The following is a 22,637-nucleotide window of genomic DNA, read 5'->3' on the forward strand; positions in this document are numbered from 1 at the left end:
GTTGTAATGACTTAAGTTAATGAGATCTTTCGTTTTCGAACAAATTACTTGTCTTAAGTCACTTGGATAAATGACTTGTGTGGAAATAAAGTGTTTTTATTTAGCTCATTGTTCATAATCGTAAAAGATTAAAAGTTCAAATAGTTTTTAACGTATATTTTTATGGCAAGGAGGTGACTTAAAATTGACTTGTTTTAATTTTGACTTGCCTTGGGCAACTGATGAATTGGACTTGACTTGTTATTTATTCAAAAAGACTTTCCTTGGACTAAATTTATATTAAAATGACTCACTTGGACTTGACTTGTTCTAATAATAACATGACCGAGACTTGATTTGGGCAACTAAAAATTGGTTGGGACTTGACTTGCCTGGGACTTTTTCAAAATGACTTGTTTACAACACTGCAATCCAACCACCATTCGATTTAGTTTCTTGCGTCGACATTGCAAATACCTGCGGGATTTATTTGGGAACACACTAATTACATAGTAGAGAAAAGAATAGGGTGAATTGGGGAACTTTACACTGGGTAGAAAGGCTTGGCATAAAATAAGGAAAAGGGACAACAACTTGGAACCGTAAAATACGCGCAGAAATATACAGAGGGAAGTATATGAGAAAACTATTAGGAAGGTATCTGAGCGTGATTGGCAAAACAACGATAAAATCGAAAAAACGCGGAAAAACACGCGCAGCATAAAAGGCGATAAAAATACACACGCGCGACTGTACAGCCATGAGAAACGATATGTTGACACCGACTGGGAACTTGAAAAGATGTACAAAAAAGGGCGGAAACAGATACTTACAATGGGACACTACATACAGAAAAAAACGCGGACCCCGTACGTTGAATTTACAACTTAGACCAGTGGTTCCCAACCTTTTTGTTCTCGCGACCTCTTTTAGGTTTTCGATAACTTGCGCGACCTTAGACATTGTTTGACTGAAGCTACGCTTGATTCAATATTGAAAAGTGTAATGGTAACGTTTTAAACGAAATATTCCCGGCAGCAAAGGCCACATAATCCCCAGGTTGGAAACCACTGACTTAGACAAACACGATTTCTGAAAAAGTAAATAAAGTTTAATTGCAAATCAGGAAAATGCTGTTGTACCCTTGAATTATTCATTTCGAGTGATAATGCTGATAATTACAGGGCGCGTTGAAATAAACAAAATAAGACGGCGACCGAAAAGTCAATTAAAAAAAAAATTCGAGTTACTCTCTAGTGGCACCATCTTGAACGAATCATGAATACTTGCGCGGTTCTTAGGCGACGGCACCAAATGTTTTGTCAAGCTCGGCGTACACTGAAACACGGCACGACCCTTTTTGCGAAGTCGGGTTTAAAACAGGGCTAGGGAGCCGGAGCCCGGAGCTAAGCATTTTCTCTGGAGCCAGAGCCGGAGCCATTGTTATTATTTTTGTGGAGCTGGAGCTGGAGCCGGAGCCGGAGCCATTTTTATTATTTTTGTGGAGCCGGAGCCGGAGCCATTTTTATTATTTTTGTGGAGCTGGAGCCGGAGCCGGAGCCGGAGCCCTTTTTATTATTTTTGTGGAGCTGGAGCCGGAGCCGGAGCCCTTTTTATTATTTTTGTGGAGCTGGAGCCATTTTTCAATTTGTGGTGCTAAAGCTAAGAAATTATATTTTGTTTCCATCTCCAACGTTCATCTCCAACGTTAAGGCAATTTAAAAAACTTGCCATTGAATAAGTGACTGGTGGTAAAGGATATGAGTTTTACCACTCCAGAGCTGGAGCCGGAGCCAAAGGATTGAGTTTTACGACTCCGGAGCTGGAGCCGGAGCCATTTAATAATTGCTGGATGGCTCCGGAGCTCGAGCCGGAGCTAATGCTATTTTACCGTGGCTCCCCAGCCCTGGTTTAAAATAACACAAAAAACAGCGCATGGCGTTCGATGGGCGCTGGAATTTTATGGATTGCTAGGAGTCGTCAGGTAACTCAATGCGAAACGAGACGCCGGGCAAAATGACTGAAACTTAAATATTTGGTTATAAAAGGTGTTCCCGTCAACGTTTTTTTCGTCACAATATATACGACTATAACTAGACAAGCTGTTGCTGTTTATAACGCTTTAATAAATTTAAAAAAATGAACAGCGCTGCTATGCAAGATGACGCAACATGCTTTATATGTATTGCAACGAATATTATTTGCTTCTTTTATTATTTGCAAAAGGCTTTGTAACAGAGAAAAAGCGAGAATGCCGTACCGAATCCGAAAGTCATTTTAATGAGATACTGATTAAATATAGTAATGCGCTTTGTTTTACAAAAAAAGTAATAGCCGCATACTTCAACCTGTGCAGAAACTGGTATAGGCAACTCGTGGTTAACAATGGACGACTATTACACAACAAGGCAAAAACCTGGTATTATATATTTGGTCGAGGGGGTTTTGGCAATATCGAAATGACCATGTTCGGACACACGGGGCAAAGCTCTCGCGACGCAAAGGGTCTAGATTGCAGTGGTTCTTAACCTTTGGCAACCTGTCGAACCCCAAATTTTCGCTCAGTATTCGTTTCTTCCTTCTAATAGCAGCTGAAACTTGGCATAATCAAATTATAAACTTGTATTTATACAGGTTAAATTGGCCAAACTTTCAATATATAACGTTACATGATACCTTGGCTCATAAAAGAGATTAGAATTTAGCTTGAAATAACAGCATTTATGTTTCAGAGGACGTTCTCACCGAATCCTTGAAACAGCTTCTTTGAACCCAAAGGTTTCAATCGAACCCTGGCTAAGAACCACTGATCGAGAATAGGCAATAATGGACAGAGGCAGGTCGAGGACTGATCAGGTGAGTCATTTGCGTTGCTGTCGCATAGAAAGGCGCTGCTATTCGCCGAGCAAGGGAAGAAAGGCTTACTCGTCATCTGTCGTGCCGCTGTTCACCTCGAGAATGAGTGGGTTCATGTCGCCGGGGTTTGATGCCTGTAGTGAGACGAGGTTGGCGGCGAACAGCATGTTGATTGTGCGAAGGATGGGAAGGATCAGAAGAAGCTCCGAGTACATCGTGCGAGCCTGTGTGGATAGTTTGTACGGTTTCATATATATTGCAATTGGTGTTGTTATCGTATAACGTTGCGCGATGCAAATGTGTTCACCAGGGGTTACCGAACTTTTTTTGTAAAGGGCTGTGTAACTGTATAGCCTGACGATCAGGACTTTAGACTAGATTGAATCGATTTGTTTTGCTGGAGTCGGACTCGGGGCTCGAGTAAGACCAAGTAAGACTGCCCGGGTCCGGCGTTCGCATGCGCAGTTCAGAGATTCGAAACGGATATTGCCGCCAACTGTAATTTGTAAAGGTGAAATAGCACATGGTGGAATATTTTCCAAACATGTATTGTGAATGAATAAATTATATGACATCCCTATAAGCAGTGTTGTAAACAATTCATTTTAAAAAGACTTAAGTCCCAGTCAAGTTATTTGTAAAATAACTTAAGTCCAAGTCAAGTCTTTTCAAATAAATAACAAGTCAAGTCCCAGTCAAGTCATAATTAGAGCAAGTCAACTTCAAGTCATGTCCTTGTCATAAAAATAAAACGTTAAACCCATTAGAATTTTAACTCGTACGATTATGAACAATAACTGAACTAAAAAATAAGGAAAGGGGAACATTGAGCAAGCAATTTGTTTTTTGTGCTAAAATTCGGACAAATAGCTCAATTTTATTAAAAAAAAAAACATAAAGAAATACTTTATTTCAACCCAAGTCATTTGTTCAAAAGACTTAAGTCAAGTCAAGTCATTTAAAAACAGTGACTTAAGTGAACTTAAGTCAAGTCATTGACTTAAGTCATTACAACACTGCCTATAAGTGAATTGCTGAATATCAACCTTATTCCGTTACGTCAATGGATGTAATATAGGCTGCAGAGTCTGAGCCGGACTTAATACTCGCCAAAATCGCACATTTGGTCGAAGTCGGACCCGAGTTTATTTTTTTAGCCGGAATTGGACCGGGGTTATTTTTAACCGACTCCGCATCCCTGCTTACGATCGCGGGCGAAAAAAATATATAATTTTTTAAATTGATTATCGTTAAACCGAGGAAATTCGACATAATCTGTATTGAGCGTTAAAAACAAGTTGTCGAACAGTTTAAAATTTCTTCAAAATTCAGTTTTGAATTGCATGCGCCGACATGTCAACTGTACTTTATTTTTATTAAGGAAATAGATCGCGGATCAGTATGGAATTAATCAGTATAGGCCGTATTTAGCCCGCGGGATATCGTTTGGTGACCCCTGGTGTTTACTGCGAATTACAAATTACGCAATATACTAAAAAGATCGATGTCATTAATTTTAAAAAATGTAAAAGGGCAAGCGCATCCAATAACTCGAAAGTGTCTTGTTACGGATGTAAAGCCAGAGCCGTCAAATCTGAATCGCCAGGAATATCATTATTTTCTACTTATTTGAAACCGATTTCGATTCAAAGTGTGCTGTTTAAAAAAGAGTAATATTGTATAACATTCCTCCTGCTTTCAGCGTTGTATATCTACAAATACCGAAGCTTTGGATTACAAACAAGTTAAGATCCACACTAATTTCAGAAGACTACACAAAGCAAAACAGTGGCCACTTGCCTCAGTTTGACTTTTGCTGCTGTATTCGTAAGCCTGGAGCGTCTTGGCAACGTTGTCCTGGACTTTCTCCACCAACTCCTGGTTCTCAAGTCCGGGACGATCCGGAGAGAAGAGAACTAACGCCAGCAGGAGGCAAATCTCCTCAACCTGAAGAAGGAAGACTTTTTTTTTAGCTTTTTTTTAGTTTGAAAAATTTTAGTTTTTCCAAATTAGATTAGAATTAGATCATTTTGGGTTTTCTCAAAATTTTTTTTTATTTATTTAAAATTCTTTGTTTTAACTGAAAGACTAAAATGCCGAAAAAGTAGTATTTTTAGTAAAATTCAACGATTGAAATTAGAATTAGAGCATACCAGCAATTCACAAATTAAATTAGAATTAGTCGCTCTAATATTATTTACTAGAATTATTTATAGTTGTTCAAGTCTGGAGACCTGAAGAATGGTAAGACCAAGGGTAGTCAGCCAACCAGAGGCCGTGAGCTTGTTTTCTTACACAAGCTTACTGTGTTAACCCCAAAAGCCATGCCATAAACACGTAACTAATGTTTCCCCGTCTCGGCACCCCAAACAAGGTCGATCGGTAGACCCACAGCCACAAGTAAGGTACCTGTAGTTTCATCTTGCGCATGCGCATGTGCAGCGAGTTGTACTTTTCCACGAAGTCGGAGCTGGCACCGGCCTGAAGAAAGTCACTCGGCTTGTACTGGAACTTGTCCGACTGATATTTGTTGTCGTCCGACGCGAAGGCAAAGTAGGACCTATGGGAAAAGTGATTTGCATTTAACGTACTAATACTTCAGCTAGGGTACACCGAAAGCTACCGCAGAATCACCGAATCTGTCGATCAATGATACAATTAAGGCGGGCTAGAAAAACAACTAGCCTGCAGTGAGGTTCGAACTCACGACCACCGGTCATACCGGGGCCGTCGCTCTACCAACTGAGCTACACAGGTTCAGAGAGGAGTGAGTGGAGAAATATCCATAGCTTCGTGACCAGCTGCATACTGTTCGTACAAACTAGCCTGCAGTGAGGTTCGAACTCACGACCTCCGGCCGTCGCTACCAACTGAGCTACACAGGCTCAGAGAGGAGCGAGTGGAGAAACAACCATACGCCAATGCTTGCCACATCCATGTGTGTGCATGTCAGCTGTGGGATTGTTTAGATTTTGAATTTTTTTAAAAAGTTGATCGAATTTTTTTCCACGGTTTGGACCTTAAAAATAGGATTGACAAAAAATATTGGAATTGGGTCATGATTTCGTACTGCTCAAAACCCTCAAAATTTAGAAGGTAAATCATCAAAATATAGCAATTCCCCTGTTGTGAAAACTTGCCAAATTAACTCTATTGTAACCAAACAATGGTAAATAGTATTGTAAAATGTTATTTGTATTATATTAACAGCAAATACGCATAATCAGGTCATATCACTCAAACTCAAACATAAAGGAATAACTTTAACCTCAAGTGAAATTAGAATGTCAAAAAGTAGCATTGTCCCGGTGTGTTTACAATACACAATTAATCGGCGCATGTCTGTCATGATTGGCGATACAACGCAGCGCTGAAAGGTAAACTTCTCAGTTAAGGTAAAAAAAGAATATTAGCGCTCTACCTGCAAAGCAATTTTTAATCTAATAACCTGAAAAGCTTTACTTCGCAATTTAAATTAAACAATTTTGCTTGTTTGATAGAAACGATGTCAATTATACTACAATTTTAAGATGAAAATATGGCGCATCGGCGTCAAAAATATCGGATATAAATTCTGCAACATTTACGTAATCCTATGCACTTTATTATTATAAAAACATCAAAAAATTTACAAAATACCAACACAGAAAAGAGATGCGTTATTGAATCGTTTGGGTTATTGTCTGTATTTTTTATCCGTTACAGTTTTTCTCTGAAACATAGCTTGCAACATGGGAAAATAGAGTAGTTAGGTTACCTAATTTATTAATTAACCTATAAATAACAGTTACTGTTATTTACCTAAAAATTGTGCAAATAACAGCTGTTTAGTACATACCTAAGAACCAGCATTTCCAGACAACCGCCCCTGAGCAAAACTATTTGGTCGACGATGGAGAGGTCCAAAAACTCAGGGATGCTTTTGCAGAAGTCTATTACCTGGAACGTAAAAGCTGCTGGTGAAACAACATTCATTGACGATAAATATCAAACTTTTTTGGGGAAAAGAGAATTTTTGGGAAAAGCGAAAGTTAGCTTGTCTGTATACCGAAAAGCAATTACAGACTCACTGAATCTGTTGATCAGTTATACAAGCAAGGCAAGCTAGACAAACAACTAGCTTGCAGTGAGGTTCGAACTCACGACCTCCGGACCGTCGCTCTAACAAATGAGCTACAGGCTCAGAGAGGAGCGAGTCGAGAAACAACCATACGTCAATGCTTGCTACATCAGGGGTTCTTAAACTGGGGTCCATGGACCCCTTGGGGGTCCGTGAACTGATATTAGGGGGTCCAAGAAGGCCTAATTAAAGAACTAGTGTATACTTAAAGTAATTAATTTTTAAAAGAAAACACTTTAATTTAAAAATTAAACAGTTTTGCACTGAATGTATAGTTAGACTCCATTTAACTTTCACATTTTTTGGACCGAAATAACACAGTCTATTGGTATTGTGACGTCAATTTATGACGTCATTTTGGAGCATTTCTTGTCTACCGGGGTCCATGCAAAGCAAAAAAAATTTTAGGGGTCCGCGGTAAAAAAAGTTTAAGAACCCCTGTGCTACATTCTGTTAGCACAAGGAACTTCACATTGAAGGGGATTTACAGTACCATTTCATTCAATGCAAACTTCCGAGGGGCTAGATCACAGTTGTTTATAAACAAATATAAGTGTGTGTATCTTTCACGTTGTTTGCCGTTTACTATTCCTACGCAGGCGTCCGGTCGAAAATTATCTCCCGTTCAAAATTAATTAATATGCAAAGTATGTTTCGTGACGTTTTAACACGTCCAGCGATAAATCTGGCAATGGCGCAGTTCTACCACGATAACGTGACCTAGAACAGACTAATTAATCATTAGGCAAGTTTGAGCAGCCACTTTCGTACAAGCAAGCCATTTTTATTAGTTTTGTCCGCCGAAACTGCTTAATTTAGGGTTGATTCGAGGCAGTGTGTTAACTTTTTTGTCAGAATTTTCGATTTTTTACCGAATCGCGATTTCCATAATAACAAACTTTCCGAACTTTTTGCCGATTTGCCATATTTTTTCGATTTCTGTATTAATGAACATTAATGTGCTAACAGCTACGACACTATAAGCCTTTTTGTTAAGTATGGTAGCCACTTGCCCATATCACAAAATGCGGCATTTATTTAACAATATTAACGAGTAGAGTAGGAGTTTGTTTCTTACGACATTCATATATTATAAACGTTTACAAGTACTTATTTATTGCCGTGTTTTAAAACCAGAATCGCGAATTTACGCAGAAGGTCCAATAAACCAAAAAAATACCCTTTTTGATCTATACCTTTTTAATTCCCCAAGTCATTATGTCAAAGAAATGCTGCAGGAGTTGCTTTGACTTGGAGTCCTCCATCATAGACAAGGAAAACCCCTGACTTCTAAGCAGGCGCCGAAGATACGCGATTGAATCTGTAGAAAAAATGACGAGCTTGGCAAAGAAAAATTACGAAAGCTTATTAACACACATGTCAGACAATTTGGAGCTCTTTCCATTTGGTACGTAAAAAAAATACAAAATAAAAAGGACCGCTTCAAATTATGCTTTACGCACAATATGTGGGTTAGGGTTAGCGTTTGGGTGGGTCAAGTATTACTATATTTATTATTTACTAAAACCCAAACGATAACCCGCATAATAACCCAAATAATGTGCCTTGCGGTATTCGTATTTTGTAGGTACCTTTTTATTTTGTTTTCTCGTGTTGCTTTTTACGTATCAAAACAAAAGAGCCCCGACAAATTAATCTTTAGGTTGTTAGAAACTTTGGCACTTACCTGCAAAGGGCGAGGCATTTCGATATATTTTGCCACAGACTTAAAAAACACAGACGCCGAAAAATAAACGCCCAGCTGCGGCGAACGACATTTCAGCAGCAACCACAAAGTACACTTTCTTTTGTAACGAAATGCCAATCTTTCTTGATTAAATGCCGCATGTTGTTAAATTACTTCGGCCTCATTTCCACAAGTTAAACTATTTTTGAACGCAAATAACAGCAACAGCAAGCCACGCCTATATAGTAAGGTAGTCGACCGTCAACAAAAATGCCTGAAAGCTATGGCCTTAGGCTTGTTTTAGCCCAGTAACCTATTTGACGTGGGCGACAAAGCCGCAAGGTTTGCCTTTCCAAAGCCTCCACAGTAAAAGCAAACACGCCTGCTAACGCTTTCAACATGTAGGAAAACAACAGACATTAGGCGCGCATTGCTGGATGCTTGCGAGTGAACTGCCTTTTTGTTTTTCAGCATCGAATTTGAAATACACAATCCAAATCAACATCCTGCTCGACTAATTATTATTATAGCTTCAAAATGAGACGAAATATACAATTCAAAGTCACGGCGTTTTGTACGCATACAAAAGTCGGAAAGAGCCCTGCAAACTGCTCTCTGCACATTTACAACAATTTCATTTATGTGTAAGAAAGTTCGTCAGGTTTTAAATCTTTTTTTGAGTAGAATTATCAGGAAATAGCAACGCAGTGATTTTTAAACGTTGGTAAGCATAAAACAAGTTTTCGTCAAGTTAAAAATAAACAGTTAAAAAGTGGTGAATTTTTTAGTTTTGGACCTATTCGGAACAATGCCTGAGATGAATTAGCATGTCCCCGCCAATTAGTACACCAGTTATTTCACCCTATATTGCAATAGCGCCAATTTAAAAAGTCATATTTTGTGAAAAATCATTTCCGGGTTAAAATATTCTAATTGTGAGCCCTAATTCCGCTTTCCCGATCTGGGGAGATTATTACGAGCCTATAGTTATGGCACACGAACCTGCGTCAGATTGGAGGAATTCATTCTCTTCTGGCGTGAGAGCCGGGTTCGATTCGTCACTCTGAAAAAAGACCAACAAGTTGCTGTCAGGTGGGAAACCATAATAGATTTTCCTGGTGTGGGCATGATTCAACACCTTATGAAATATTTACGCCGCGACAGGTCAATATTTAGTCTGAGTAATCATAGCGAGCTTATCAACAAACCTATTTACAGCTATAGTAACGTATTTTATAACAGAGCGGAGTTAGAGAACTCTTAGGAATGTGAGTTTGCTTTTGGAGGGTAACGGGGGTCCGTAAAAACTAAAAACAAATTGGAAGAAAAAACAAATTCAAGAAATACCACTTTTGTTGTGGCCGAAAATAGGATCATTCATGTTGATTCCGTTTTAAAATGGCCGTTTTTACGTCTAAAATTAATTCTTCAATTTTCCGTATCAGGGTAAAACCACTATTGACTTCTATCAATCAAATTATCAATTAATAAAACGTGTACAAAGCACATTTCTATCGGCGACTGCAAAATTGAAACTTCACCCTGGCTGGATTATACTTCCGCCGCCATTTGTTAAACTGTTTGAATGCCAGCAAAAGTTAAACGTTTTTTTTTAATCACATTGCAAGTTTGCGAATCTATAGCTATTTTGAGCTGGGTTACACAGTTAGAGGGACGCTGAAGTCTAAAACACAACCCAACTTTCCACAAACATGAAAACAGAAGTTTTTCTCAATGAAGCAAAACATAATAGTATAGAAGACATTTTTAAATTGAGCAAGACAGCACTATTTTTCAATTACTGTGAATAATCGCTTCTGGCCGTGTTGTTGTCTCACTTAAGTAAACAATAGGCAGAACAAGCACAACAGCACAGGAAAATGGGCGGCAAAAGGTTTCAGCGTTTATGACGTCACTTTAGCCTGCGTCACATGGTTTAGAGTTTAAACGACGCTACGCATGGGCGTTCAGTTTGTATATTCGACATGGAATGTTTAATATTAAGGAATAAAAAATAGTTAAGTCCAATTTAGTATTGTTGAAAATAAAAACAAGTGCATTAATGTGTGTTATGATTATTGCCTCAAATTACCGCACTGAACACATTTGTTTGCTGAAAACGTATGTCACAAATATGTATGTTTTTTTGTGTGCGAAGTTTTTTTATGTGTTTAGTTTATGTATGTGAGCCAGTGTGACGCCACCGAGAAAAAATATTTAGTTTACCGTTTCTTGGTCTTGCGTCGAACTTGACTGTTGGTCAGCATCACTAAAAACACCAAAATAACTTGTAATGTTTTGTCTGAACAAATTTTATAACAAAAAATAATAATTTGTAAGTCCTAAAATTGGATCGGAGTTTTTTTTCAATACAATTCGAAAACAAAGCAGTAAAAAAAAACATGGCCAACAACATCGAAAAACATTTTCCCATCGTTCATTTTTCAATATTATTTCATTTATCAATGTTTTTACGGCTCTTACAAAACACATTCAATAAATTCAAAGACTTAAAAAAACAACTAAGGGTTTTGTAATCATTTAAAAGATATTCAAAGACTTTGATGCAACCCTGGTTTAAAGCGTTAGGTGGTTATTTGAGATATAATCTACTTGATGTTTTGTCTAAGAAAAAAATTAAATTAAACACCTTTTTTTAACAACAATTCTTAAAGGCCAATAAACATTCAGGTTCTCTGCAGCAGTTAAAGTATGCGGGATCGGCCCGGAATGGTGCCGAAAAAAAAAAATAATAGAATAAACTAAAAATAATAATGCCGGTAAAAATATGTTCTTTACGCCTTCCTCTTAATTTTTACCCTATTTTTTAATAGATTCAAAAACAAAACAGTAAAAAAGCCATGACCGAACACCAAAAAAAAACATTTCCCCATCGTTCATTTTTCATTATTATTTTAAATCGCAAACGATCTGTCGCAATCCTCCTGAATTACAAGCATTGGCGCTGAGATCCTTGTTAAATATTAACAACGCCATCTTTTAAAGGATATCTTCTGGTTACTTTTATACTGTATATACCAGTGGTTCTCAACCGGGGGCACATTTCTTAAGGGTGTCGAGGAGATTTGAGAATCTTTAGAAATCTGATATTTGCTCAACTCTTACAACATTTTTGTTAAGATTAGAGTGAAAAAAATCGAATAATAACTTCCTACGTTGTGTAGAGTTGATGTGTGTAGTTCCAGTTCGGTTTATTGTGACATTTTAGTGAATTACTTACGAAAAAATCTTGTAGGGGTGCCGCAATCTATATATTATTTCTGAGGGGTGCCGATAGCCATAAAAGACTGAGAAACACTAGCATATTCTGTACTTGTTTAATAACGTTGGATTACAACTTACAACGTTAGTTTGTGACTCTATTTTTACTTTTTTCTATGCGTTCCGTAAGAAAAATTTTCACTGGTTTCGGCAAGAAATTTATTTTAATTTCACCCCTGGTTATTTGCCAGGTCGACGCGCTTATAAATGGACGAATTACCCAATTTTTATAGTTTAAGGTACTTCATTTGGAATTACCTTGCTCAAATTATTAGTTGACTTCTACTTGAGTTATTATTAGTTTTTTTTTACAATTTTCAAAATGACTCGTTTACAACACTGTCATGTGTTATAGAGCAGGGGTTCTTAAACTTTTTTACCGCGGACCCCTAAAATTTTTTTTGACCTCGCGTGGACCACGCAAGGAAAAAAAAATTAAAAAATGACGTCATAAATTGACGTCACAATACAAATAAACTTCATAAATCTGCTGATTTCGGTCAAAAAATGTGAAAATGTGAAATGGAGTCTAAATACATTGAGTGCAAATCCGTTTTATTTTTAATTAAATAGTTTTATTTGAAAAAAATGGTAACTTCTTAAATATACACTAATATTTCAATTAGGCCTTCATGGACCCCCCTTAAAACTAGTTCACGGACCCCCAAGGGGTCCATGGACCCCAGTTTAAGAACCCCTGTTATAGACAGTTAAGTTATATCAAGCATAGGCACGCACTTTCAGTATCCTACGGCCTTTTTTTTGAACCAGTGCATACTTATTACCACAAACAGTATAGAGCAGCTCAAAACAATGCGTGTGTCGTGTAATTTCGTCAGAATAAATTGTGCTCGGTCTTGGTTTAAAATGACGAAGGTTAGTACCAATCTACTTTTGAGAAATGTTTCGTAACTTGATATCCGTTACGGCATACGTGCAGACGGAGCGAGCGAAACGAGCGCGAATTTTCGGATTATACCGATATTACCTGGTTAAATTTAAAAAAAAACCAGGGTGTCAAAAACGCTGTGCAAACCCACGTTTGGCGATATCAAGGGTTGCCCAGATTTCACTATTTGCAGCTTCTGAAAATACTGTCTTAGAAAAATACATTGTAACTGCGTTCGCAAACAGAACTAGTGAAACGCACCTGCCACTTTCATTCCACAAAGGCGAGTGTCCAGCGCTAGAGATGCCGTGAAGGGAGCTGAAGACCTGGGACATGTCTTGACGTTCCTGTAACGCACAAAGGGCGGTTCGCCAGACACTGACCGTGCCAGTTGAAAAAGCCATACGACTGGTCCGGTAATTTTCAACATTTTAGGTAGATCTCAATTTAGGGATGGTGTGGTTTGAAAAAAAAAACTATTTCGCTTATACGGACAACATTTTTGTTCGATTTAGCTTAAATCGGAGTGTAACTTTGTCCGATTGAAGGTAAAACTAGGACAACAGTTAAACCGGACAAATTAACTGTTAAGGAGCTCACCTCATGTCTAAAAAATCGAACACTATTAATTAAAAAAGTTAGGGGCCTTCAGCTTGAATAACAGTACGTACTTTAAACAACTTGAGATGGCCGATTGCTAAAACTTTACGTAATGAAGTCAATCTGCAATTCAACAAGGAACCCACGCCTTAACACAAACCAGTTTTATTTCAACTTAAGACAGAACTTAAATTTGGCTAATTTTGATACGCCGTGTAAACCACAGGCGTTAAAGTTATATCGGAATGTTATTCTTTTCGATTTAATTTAGAGAGGCAAAAAAACATTTAGTTAAAAGGAACAAATTATTTTCTGATTTAACCGAAATCATACAGCATTCCATTCCGAATTCCATGTTGTCTGATTTAGGCCAAATAGGAAGGTATTTTTTTTATTGAGGTTAAATCGGACAGTTAATTGTGCGATTTAAATGTTGAATATTTTTTTTCGAAAATATATTTTTTTGAACGGCGCCCCATTCATGGCCGACCTATGGCGCATTGCACGGTTACAAGTGGCGCACTACATGCCAAAGATAATACAATGAAGAAAATGCCTGATTAAAAAAAAATAATAATAAAATCTTGATAATGAATTGCAAAGCCAAAAAAGGTTGAGTATAAATCGATATCATCGTGATTTGGACGTTTCGATACGAACTTTGATCATATTCAGTTAATGTGACTGAGAAGTAAATCAAAGAATCATTCAATTTATTGGACGCAATTGTTATCATGTTGAAGTTTCTATAGTGGAGCATTAATTTGCCAACCTTTTTGATTACAGTGTTTTTTTTGTTCCGTATTATTTTTTAGATATCATTTTTAAGCAATTCAAAAAATAGCGTTTGGAAACATAATGTTCGCGACTATATTGCCTACGTGAGAATATGACTAATGAAGATTCTAAGACCATTTAGATGGGGGCAATAGCCGCGGGGTTGAAGTGGCTTTAGATTGTCAACGAAGTTTATACAGTGTTACACTTCCGGTCATTCGGCCGCTAACAATGTGTTTAAAGCTAATTTAATTAATAAAAAAGAAAAATTGCTTCACTTCATTTGTTGATAAAAGAACTGCGTACAAAATAAGGCAATTGAGTGTCACTTAAAACAACTGAAATAGAAACAAACACGGGTATATATGGTATGTAAAAATGCGGGTGTACCTCTTTGATAAGCGCGCTTTGTTCATATTTAACTCTCTTAGTGTATATTTGAACAAGGAAATATAAAAATAACCATGTGTCGCAGGCAGGCAGGCATGTCGAACTGCTAAGTACATATAAACGACACTATACAATGTTATTGTCTTGAAACTTCGTAAAACTGTTGTATGGGTCAGCTACAACACCCGACCACATAGACAATAAAAAAATACTATTTCCACATCCAATTAACCGAAAGAAACAAACGTCCTGTTAAATTAATTATTCCTTAGTGCGTTTTGTAACGTGGTATACGACTTTCTAGGAACAGTTTACGCAAATAACAGTTAATGACTGTTTATAGTCGTGGTTGCTGAAACGTTTTAAGTAAACAAATGACATCATTCAGGCAAGGTCAGAAGATGGCCATCACATAAATTAACGGTAATATTCTGACTTCAATTTTCCTAACTTGTCGTTGAGATTGACGCACTTTATACCTATGGAGAATATCGGCATGCAACTAACGACAGATTCCCTTTTTCGAATATTTTTGATATTATTCGTCATGCGTGTATCGCAAGGTTGACGTCAAAAGCTACCTTTTTCACCGGGCCGCCTGTTTTCCTATTTTGGAATATGACGGATCAAAAAACTAATCACTTTGACAAAGCTGTAATTTTAATTAAACCAGTGGAACACTAAAAAAGGATATCCTATACGCGTTTGTTAGATAAACATAATATCCACAAACACACACTAATAACACACATAACTTGACTAGTCCAATTGAAACTGTTACTTAATACCTTTTTATATATAAACTAGTTTTCTTGCAATATCTTTGGGTTTATGGTGTTTGTTACAAAAACTACCACTTTGAATCGAATGAGTTTACTAATCTGTACAAAAGTAATACTTGTTTTTGAACTTCTATCAATCCTCACTAGGCTATTAAACAAATTTGACATTAAATATTATGTGTTCAGATAATCAAAACACTCGGAAAACTGTATTTCAGGATATTTGTTGCCCAATGCCAATAACAGGTCAAACCAAAATTGATGCATCTTTAATCTAGATTTGTCTAAAAATAATGGATATTTTTTCATAAAATATATGTCACCAACCTTTTCTGTTGTTTTTGATGTGTCCTCTAGAAAAAAGGAAAGAATTTAAACCTTACCATACCGCAGATAACACTATATACATATTGTAAACATATGTAAGTATCTTGTGTATATATAGCGCTAATATGTTGTACAGTTTTCTACTCCATGTATATTACACACTTAAAACACTGTGGTATGTGAAATATACATTTTAAGGCAATTATAAGCATAATCCTATTAAGCTACCACGAGCCTTACTGTTTTGCGATCGTGGTGAACTGCTGTCTTCTCTCTTTTCCTGTATGCTGGGATTATTTTGAGAGAGAGATGCTACAATCCACGCCAGTGTGTTGGATGCTGAATGGATGCTGGGTGACTTTACTTGCTGGAAAACAAAATTTGTATTTAGTTTAAGTTGAAATCAACCTCCAGCAAGATTTCTGGCAATAAGTTTAGCAACATAGCCTTGTAGGAAAATGTCCTTTTTTTAACAATGATGAACTTCCAATAGCAACAAAGCAACTTCACCATTTTTTTTCGAGTATTAGTTCGCATAAAAGTATTAGTTCGCATAAACAAGGATCAAATGGTCGCTGCAACCAAGCATATGTGTATTGATTTCCCTGAAACTAAATGCAAGTTAAAGTTTTACCTCATTTCCTCTGAATGTGTCAAACTCCTCATAGCCAAAGTCATAGCTTTCTTTGTGGCCTTTAAGAAGAGTATCGATGAACTTTTGATCGTCCTCCGACATTTTTACCGGCTTCTCTGTTCCGCTGCAACACAAATGGTTAGCCACATTAGGACTAAATAGCTTCTTAACCAATTGTAATTTACTTTTTTAAGTGTTTTCAAGCCTGTTTTAGGAATAAGTATGCCAAATCAGTGGTAAAACAAACACATTATAAATATCAGAATTTTGTGCTGAAGCACACAAATAAGGCTGTCATTATTTACTTGGGGATGCCCTTGGTTTGTCATGAATAGAACAATTGGTTTTTGCCCCATAAATGATAAAAAAAAAATATAGTTTTTACATATTCATCAAAAATATAAAACAATGCAGTATTTCGCAAATTCTTTTATCACTTTGTTGAAAATGAATAAAGAATTATTCGAAACGTTTAAAATGCTACCTACTTCTGTAGTGGCTTTGATATTCTTAGTGAGACGTCTTAGTACAACCTCCAACCATTATGCTACAAAAATTATATTTGTTTAAACAAAGTAATATATTATGTAGGACTGTATCTAGGCTTGTCAGTTTCTGTTGTTGAGATCATTCCCCCTCCCCTACTAGATTATTTTAAATGCTTGTTTTAAAAAAATTTAACTTATTACAGATCAGCAAGTTTCTTTAAACGCAGCTGCTCCTGTTCGGTTCTCTTTAACTTTTGCTTTTCCATCCGGATTTCCCGATTGTGTTTGATCAGCTCACGTTTCTTATTCACCTCTTCATCATTTAGGATCAACTCGGATTGCATTCCTTAATAGAAAATTGCACACTGTACTGCTCTCATAAGGTTTCTTCTGACAGAAAACTGTGTTATAAGCAAGTCATTTTGAATTGATTTAATCCAAGTCAAGTCTTTTAAAAATAACTTAAGTCAAAGTCAATTCTTTTTAAAAATAACTAAAAGTCCAAGTAAAGAAGTTTTCAAATATAACAAGTCAACTCCCAGTCTTAGTCACTAGTTGCCCAAGTCAAATCATTATGAAAGCAAGTCGACTTCATGTCAAGTCAATAACATATAAATAAAACATTAAAAATTAAATAAAAATGAACCCAATTTTCTTAAATTATATTTAACAAAAACATTTAATTTTAACAAGTTGTTTTGATCCGAGTCAAGTAATTTGTTCACAAGATTTAAATCAAGTCAAGTCATTTTGGTCAAAAGACTTAGGACAAGTAATTTGTAATTAGCGACTTAAATGCACTTAAGTCAAGTGAATGACTTAAGTCATTACAACACTGCGGGGACCCTTTATTATTGGCCTTATATTTCAACGTAGCCTATTTTACCTACAAAAATAAACATTTGTTTTGTTTTAAACGCAAATACACCACCGCAATAAATAACACTGGAATAAGACTGTCAAAAAAGCCTTGTGGTGCAAAAAAATTAAATGACATCTCCTTATTTCTTTCTATTTTAAATTAAAGAGTCAAAGGTAGGTTAACATAACTTAGATTTTGAAGAAGTAATGCAAAAGTTAGCCTTTCAAATGAATGTGTAGCATTGCAAATATATATATATAGAAAGGAAAACATTCTTTAACAATTACACATGTTTTTAGGTTTAAAACACTTAGAAAGATTTCTGTGTAAATTTTTTCTACAATGAGTTGACTATTAATATGCATGAAAAGAATGATTTAAAAAAAATGTTTAAATTTGTCACGATTTTATTGCATGTTGTTTTTCAAGGTTTGTAAACCATTTCTCCTAAACGGCAAAACAAACATTCCGTCATTCCATTGCTAATGGCTTACTTCCTGGCAAGAAAAGCAGTTAGCTTCACAATTGCTTTCGCAGTGGCAATTACCTGCAGCTTTACAAGCATCCAGTCTACATGCTTGGCAATGTCGACGATTGACTTTATTGATGCCATTGATAGCGCACTTCTTGTCAAAGGCACAAGCAAAATTGGCATTCTTTTTTAGGGAGCGGCGAAAAAAACCTTTACATCTATAAAAATATGTTATATTATGCTATGCATTGTTTGAACATCATTAATAAAAACTACTACATATAAAAATATGCTTTTATAAATAACACTAATAAACTTTACTAAGCAAAGAATTTGCAAGGTTGTATGTGAAGAATATGTAAATTGATTTTATATCTGGCTTTTTTCATAAAGATGTTTGACTACATACAGAGCAATTATGTGGTATTTTTGCAACCATAGGAAGTATTTCAAAACCACTGACAACCTGCTTTGATTAAATCCATAAATACAATAAAAGCAATCGTAAAATTTATGTCACAAGATAAGTTTTATCATCCCTAGGTGTAAACAAATGGAAAGTATATACCGAAAACGGTCCCCCAAATTTCTCCAGCGGTTTCCCAAAAAATAATAAATAATTTGTTTAAGCAAATATGGCTATTTTTTGGTATTTAAATGAAACACTTGCGGTCTCCTAAAACTACTTAGCGGTCACCCAAACCAAACCTTAAAAAACCCTGGGGAGGAGACAGGGTTGGCCAGTATACATATAAAATTTATACAGCGCACCAAAGTATAAATTTGGGAAAAACATGATAACACTGAAGAACTACTAAGAATTAATGGTATAGCTGGGTAAAATTCTTAAAGTACTAAGTTACAAATGGAGCTGGTTCTAAAATACAGAATGTAAAGGGTTAGCGGGTAAGGAGTTGCTAAACATAAATGACTCTAAATGTGCCGTTTCTGGTTCAAAAAATGTGCAATGGAGTCTAAACATACATTCAGTTATATTTTAACTCTACACTTTTCTTTGAAAAAATTAGTACTTTCAAATATATACTAATATTTCAATTGGGGCTTCATGGAACCCCTAAAACTAGTTCATGTACACCCAAGGAGTCCAAGGACCCCAGTTTTAAGAGAACACATATGAATTTTTTCTTATTAAACAGCATTTTTTTGAGTAACATTATGTTAATGCCTTTTTTAGCTTTGTGAAGTTCTACCCATCTAAAAAAACATAGGTTAACCCTTTTTTTTAAGTTTCAAAGCTAATATAATTAATTATAGTTTTTTCTGTCTTAAAAATAAATTGCTTCAAAAGCTATTGTAGTACATTTAATATCCATATGATACAAATGTACTATGCTTCCAAATGTCATTATTATTAAAGATCCACTTATATGATTGAAATGAAAGATACACACACATATGGGTGTTAACAACTGTGATCTAGCCCTTCTGAAGTTGCTTTTTAACCAACAATAACGTCTTACAGATGGCAAATGGTTGTTTTTCGACTCACTCCACTCTGAGCTTGTGTAGCTCAGTTGGTAGAGCGACAGTCACTGCATGACCGAGCTTGTGAGTTCGAACCTCACTGCAGGCTAGTTGTTTTTCTAGCATGCCTAGCTTGTATCATTGATCGAGAGGTTCAGTAAGTCTGCGATGACTTTAGGTATACTATATGAAAGCAACAAGCAGTCAATGCTTCTTGACATTATTTTCTATATGAGTCTATTGAATTACTGTTTATGTTGTTTGATGTAAGATTTTGAAATTGTTTTGAAAATTTTTGTTTGTAAAACTGTTTTATATGGTACCTTAAAAACAGCAAACAGGAATGACAAAATAATTAGTAAAAATATGACTATTTCATATTCTCATTGAGCTTAATGTTTTACAGTAAAATTATTTCGGGAATTTTCTATATATATATTGATATTTTGCCAATTTCTTTATAATGCATGGAAATGGTTTGCACTTGATTTTCATAATTTAATATCAAAAAATTAAAAATTGTAGAGCAGGGGTTCTTAAAGCAAATAAATTAGCATTAAACTACATAAAAACAAAAAAGGGCAATATAAGTTTAGTCGAGTTATGTATGAGAAAAAATTAATAATGCGAATAAAATTGAACAAAAAAGCGTCTTAAATTTAATTTTATCCATTGAAGCCCAAGCATCTCATGGAATAGTGTAATAAATAAGGGCTTTTGCATTATTGCTTTTTTATATAATCACAAGGTGGTACATAATCACAATTTCCATGGTATGTAAGGTAAGATTTATGCCTATAAATCGTTATAATTCAAAAGGAATTTGTAGAAAATGTATTAATGGTTATATTCAAAGGGATGGCTGAAAAGCATTGATGTGGCTAGGTATGATCAGTCACAAACTTGATGTATGGGCTCCTACGAATGTATGGTAAAATAGTAGAGGGAATACTGCTTTCCTGTCTGTATTAACCCAATCAAATAATTCTACCATGGTTTCTTCAATACTGGTAAAGGATTGTGCCAAAATCTCCTGATTTAAAAACGTTTTTTTTTTTTTTTTTAACTTTTTTTTTTTTTCTAGTCTATTTTACAACACAACAATATAATAAACCTGACTTACCCTTCACATGACATCGCCCCGAAATGCATGCCGGTAGCCTTGTCTCCACAAACTGAGCATATTTTTACTTTTGGTGAAGTAGCCGTTGCTGAGTCTTCTTTTGCTAAAAATAAAAGTTTTTTTTCATATAACAGTTAAAAATTACACTGCAACCTTGTGATAGATAAAGCCTTTAAGCTAAGCGTTTAAGGCGTGTAGGTTTAGAGACCACTTATTAAGTACAGATCGGCGGATATCACTTTTTTGACTGATATCCGATTTTTTACAATTTTGTCAAACGATACCCGATACCGATTTTTTTATATACATGGGAAATGTTCAAAACTTAAATTAATTGAAAATAAAATCCAAATAATGTTTTAGTTTATATATATTAATTATTAAACTACTATTTTGCATTTTGCCTTGACATGATGCTAAAACCCAAATTTTTTTGATCAAAAATCGGGTAATTTGTTTGTTGTACAGGAAAAATTATATCATTTTTCAAACTGAAATATCGGCAAAAGTATCCGACACCGATATATCGGTAGAAGCGAAATATCGGACACTGTTATCGGCAAACCGAAATATCGGTCTATCTCTACACTCAAGCGATTGTTGTTCATATGGCCCGGGTACTTTGGGTGAGACCATATGGCTGCAATATGTCCTACATGTTTTTTTTTCATTTGGCAACAACATGTTATTTAAAGTTTTGACAACCACTTCGTATTTTAATTAAAAGTTTTTAAGTAGTTAGTCATCATCTAGAATATTAATAATTAATGCTTATGTTAATCAATTTGTTTTGCGATTAAATGCTTTGTTGTAATTAAAGAGCATAATAATGATTAAACCCTCCCAAATATACGTTTAATAATTAATTATAGTGAATTTGAATTTTTGAATTTATGATTCTAGATTTCAAACCTGGTGTTCTAGAACACCTTGATACATTTTATTTTAAATATTCCACGCTGCAAAGCCTTTTAGAGACTGGGAGTGCAAGTTCAAGATGTGTAAAACAACACATCGGTCAAAACTCATTCTTACTGTCTTCTGAAACATTTTCAACTTCCACTTTAGGCTTCTCTGGTTTTGGTAAATCCACCGAAACTGTTGACTTGGACATTCTCGCACTTGATATTTTTTGCCACCACCCTACAACTTACTAGTTCATTACTTTAAACTGTAGAAACGTGAAGTACATGTATTTGTTTGGCGCTCTTTGACTATTGTACGTAAAAATTAATAAAAAAAAACTTTCTTCAAATGCCGCTTACCACAACGCATATTGTTTGGGTTAGGGTGCGGGTTAGCGTTTGGTTGAGGGTTGGTCAAGTTATTATTAATAATAAACATAATATTACTTGACCCACCCTCACCCAAACCGCACCCTAACCCAAACAATATGCGTTGTGGTAAGCGGTATTATTATTATTTTTTTTTGTTGCATAACTTTTCACGTAGAATAGTGAAAGAGCGCCATTTGTTTTTCAACTACCAAATAATAAAAGTGTGTATAGATGACTACAAAGTCATAAACTTATTGGCGCTGGTCTAGAATCCTACCACAATTATTCGTTTATTTGGTAAATAGAATTCCTTTAGTAAATAAGACACTATCTCTTTTGCAGTAGTAAATAACCTATTTGGCACAAGTAAAGGCATGTTTTGTAACTTTGTTTACGACGAATGCAACTCGAAATCAGCGAGGCGTGCAAACAAATTTATTGTGACGGATTTTTAACTTGTTTATTTTATGTGGATTTATGTTTGTTCGTACAGTATGAATTTTATATTGGACTGATAATTTTATCTGTGTGGAGATATAAGCAGGGGTAAAATTAAGGCAATTTTCTCACGGAAACGAATAAACATTTTCAGACATGACGTCATAAC

The 22,637-nt window shown here is 35.6% G+C and overlaps 1 protein-coding gene and 1 non-coding gene across 2 annotated transcripts; both read right to left on the reverse strand.

The window, feature by feature from the left end:
* Positions 1-1,695: 1,695 nt before the first annotated feature.
* Positions 1,696-21,925, reverse strand: LOC146146796 (vitamin D3 receptor B-like). Its single transcript, XM_083387120.1, has 15 exons — positions 21,789-21,925; positions 20,754-20,856; positions 18,221-18,363; positions 17,013-17,157; positions 16,324-16,447; positions 15,930-16,056; positions 15,690-15,715; positions 13,075-13,160; positions 10,869-10,911; positions 9,645-9,705; positions 8,152-8,276; positions 6,674-6,774; positions 5,245-5,395; positions 4,636-4,782; positions 1,696-3,059 (listed from the first exon to the last, which is right to left on the reverse strand). The coding sequence occupies exons 1-15, from the start codon at positions 21,865-21,867 to the stop codon at positions 2,901-2,903; spliced, it is 1,620 nt and encodes a 539-aa protein (XP_083243246.1). The 5' UTR covers positions 21,868-21,925; the 3' UTR covers positions 1,696-2,900.
* On the reverse strand, positions 5,518-5,592 carry Trnat-ggu (transfer RNA threonine (anticodon GGU)). The gene has a single exon. It is a non-coding gene; the product is annotated as a tRNA-Thr (tRNA).
* Positions 21,926-22,637: the final 712 nt, after the last annotated feature.

This window comes from Ascidiella aspersa, chromosome 4 (assembly GCF_963924565.1).
Source record: "Ascidiella aspersa chromosome 4, kaAscAspe10.2, whole genome shotgun sequence".
Taxonomy (NCBI): domain Eukaryota; kingdom Metazoa; phylum Chordata; class Ascidiacea; order Phlebobranchia; family Ascidiidae; genus Ascidiella; species Ascidiella aspersa.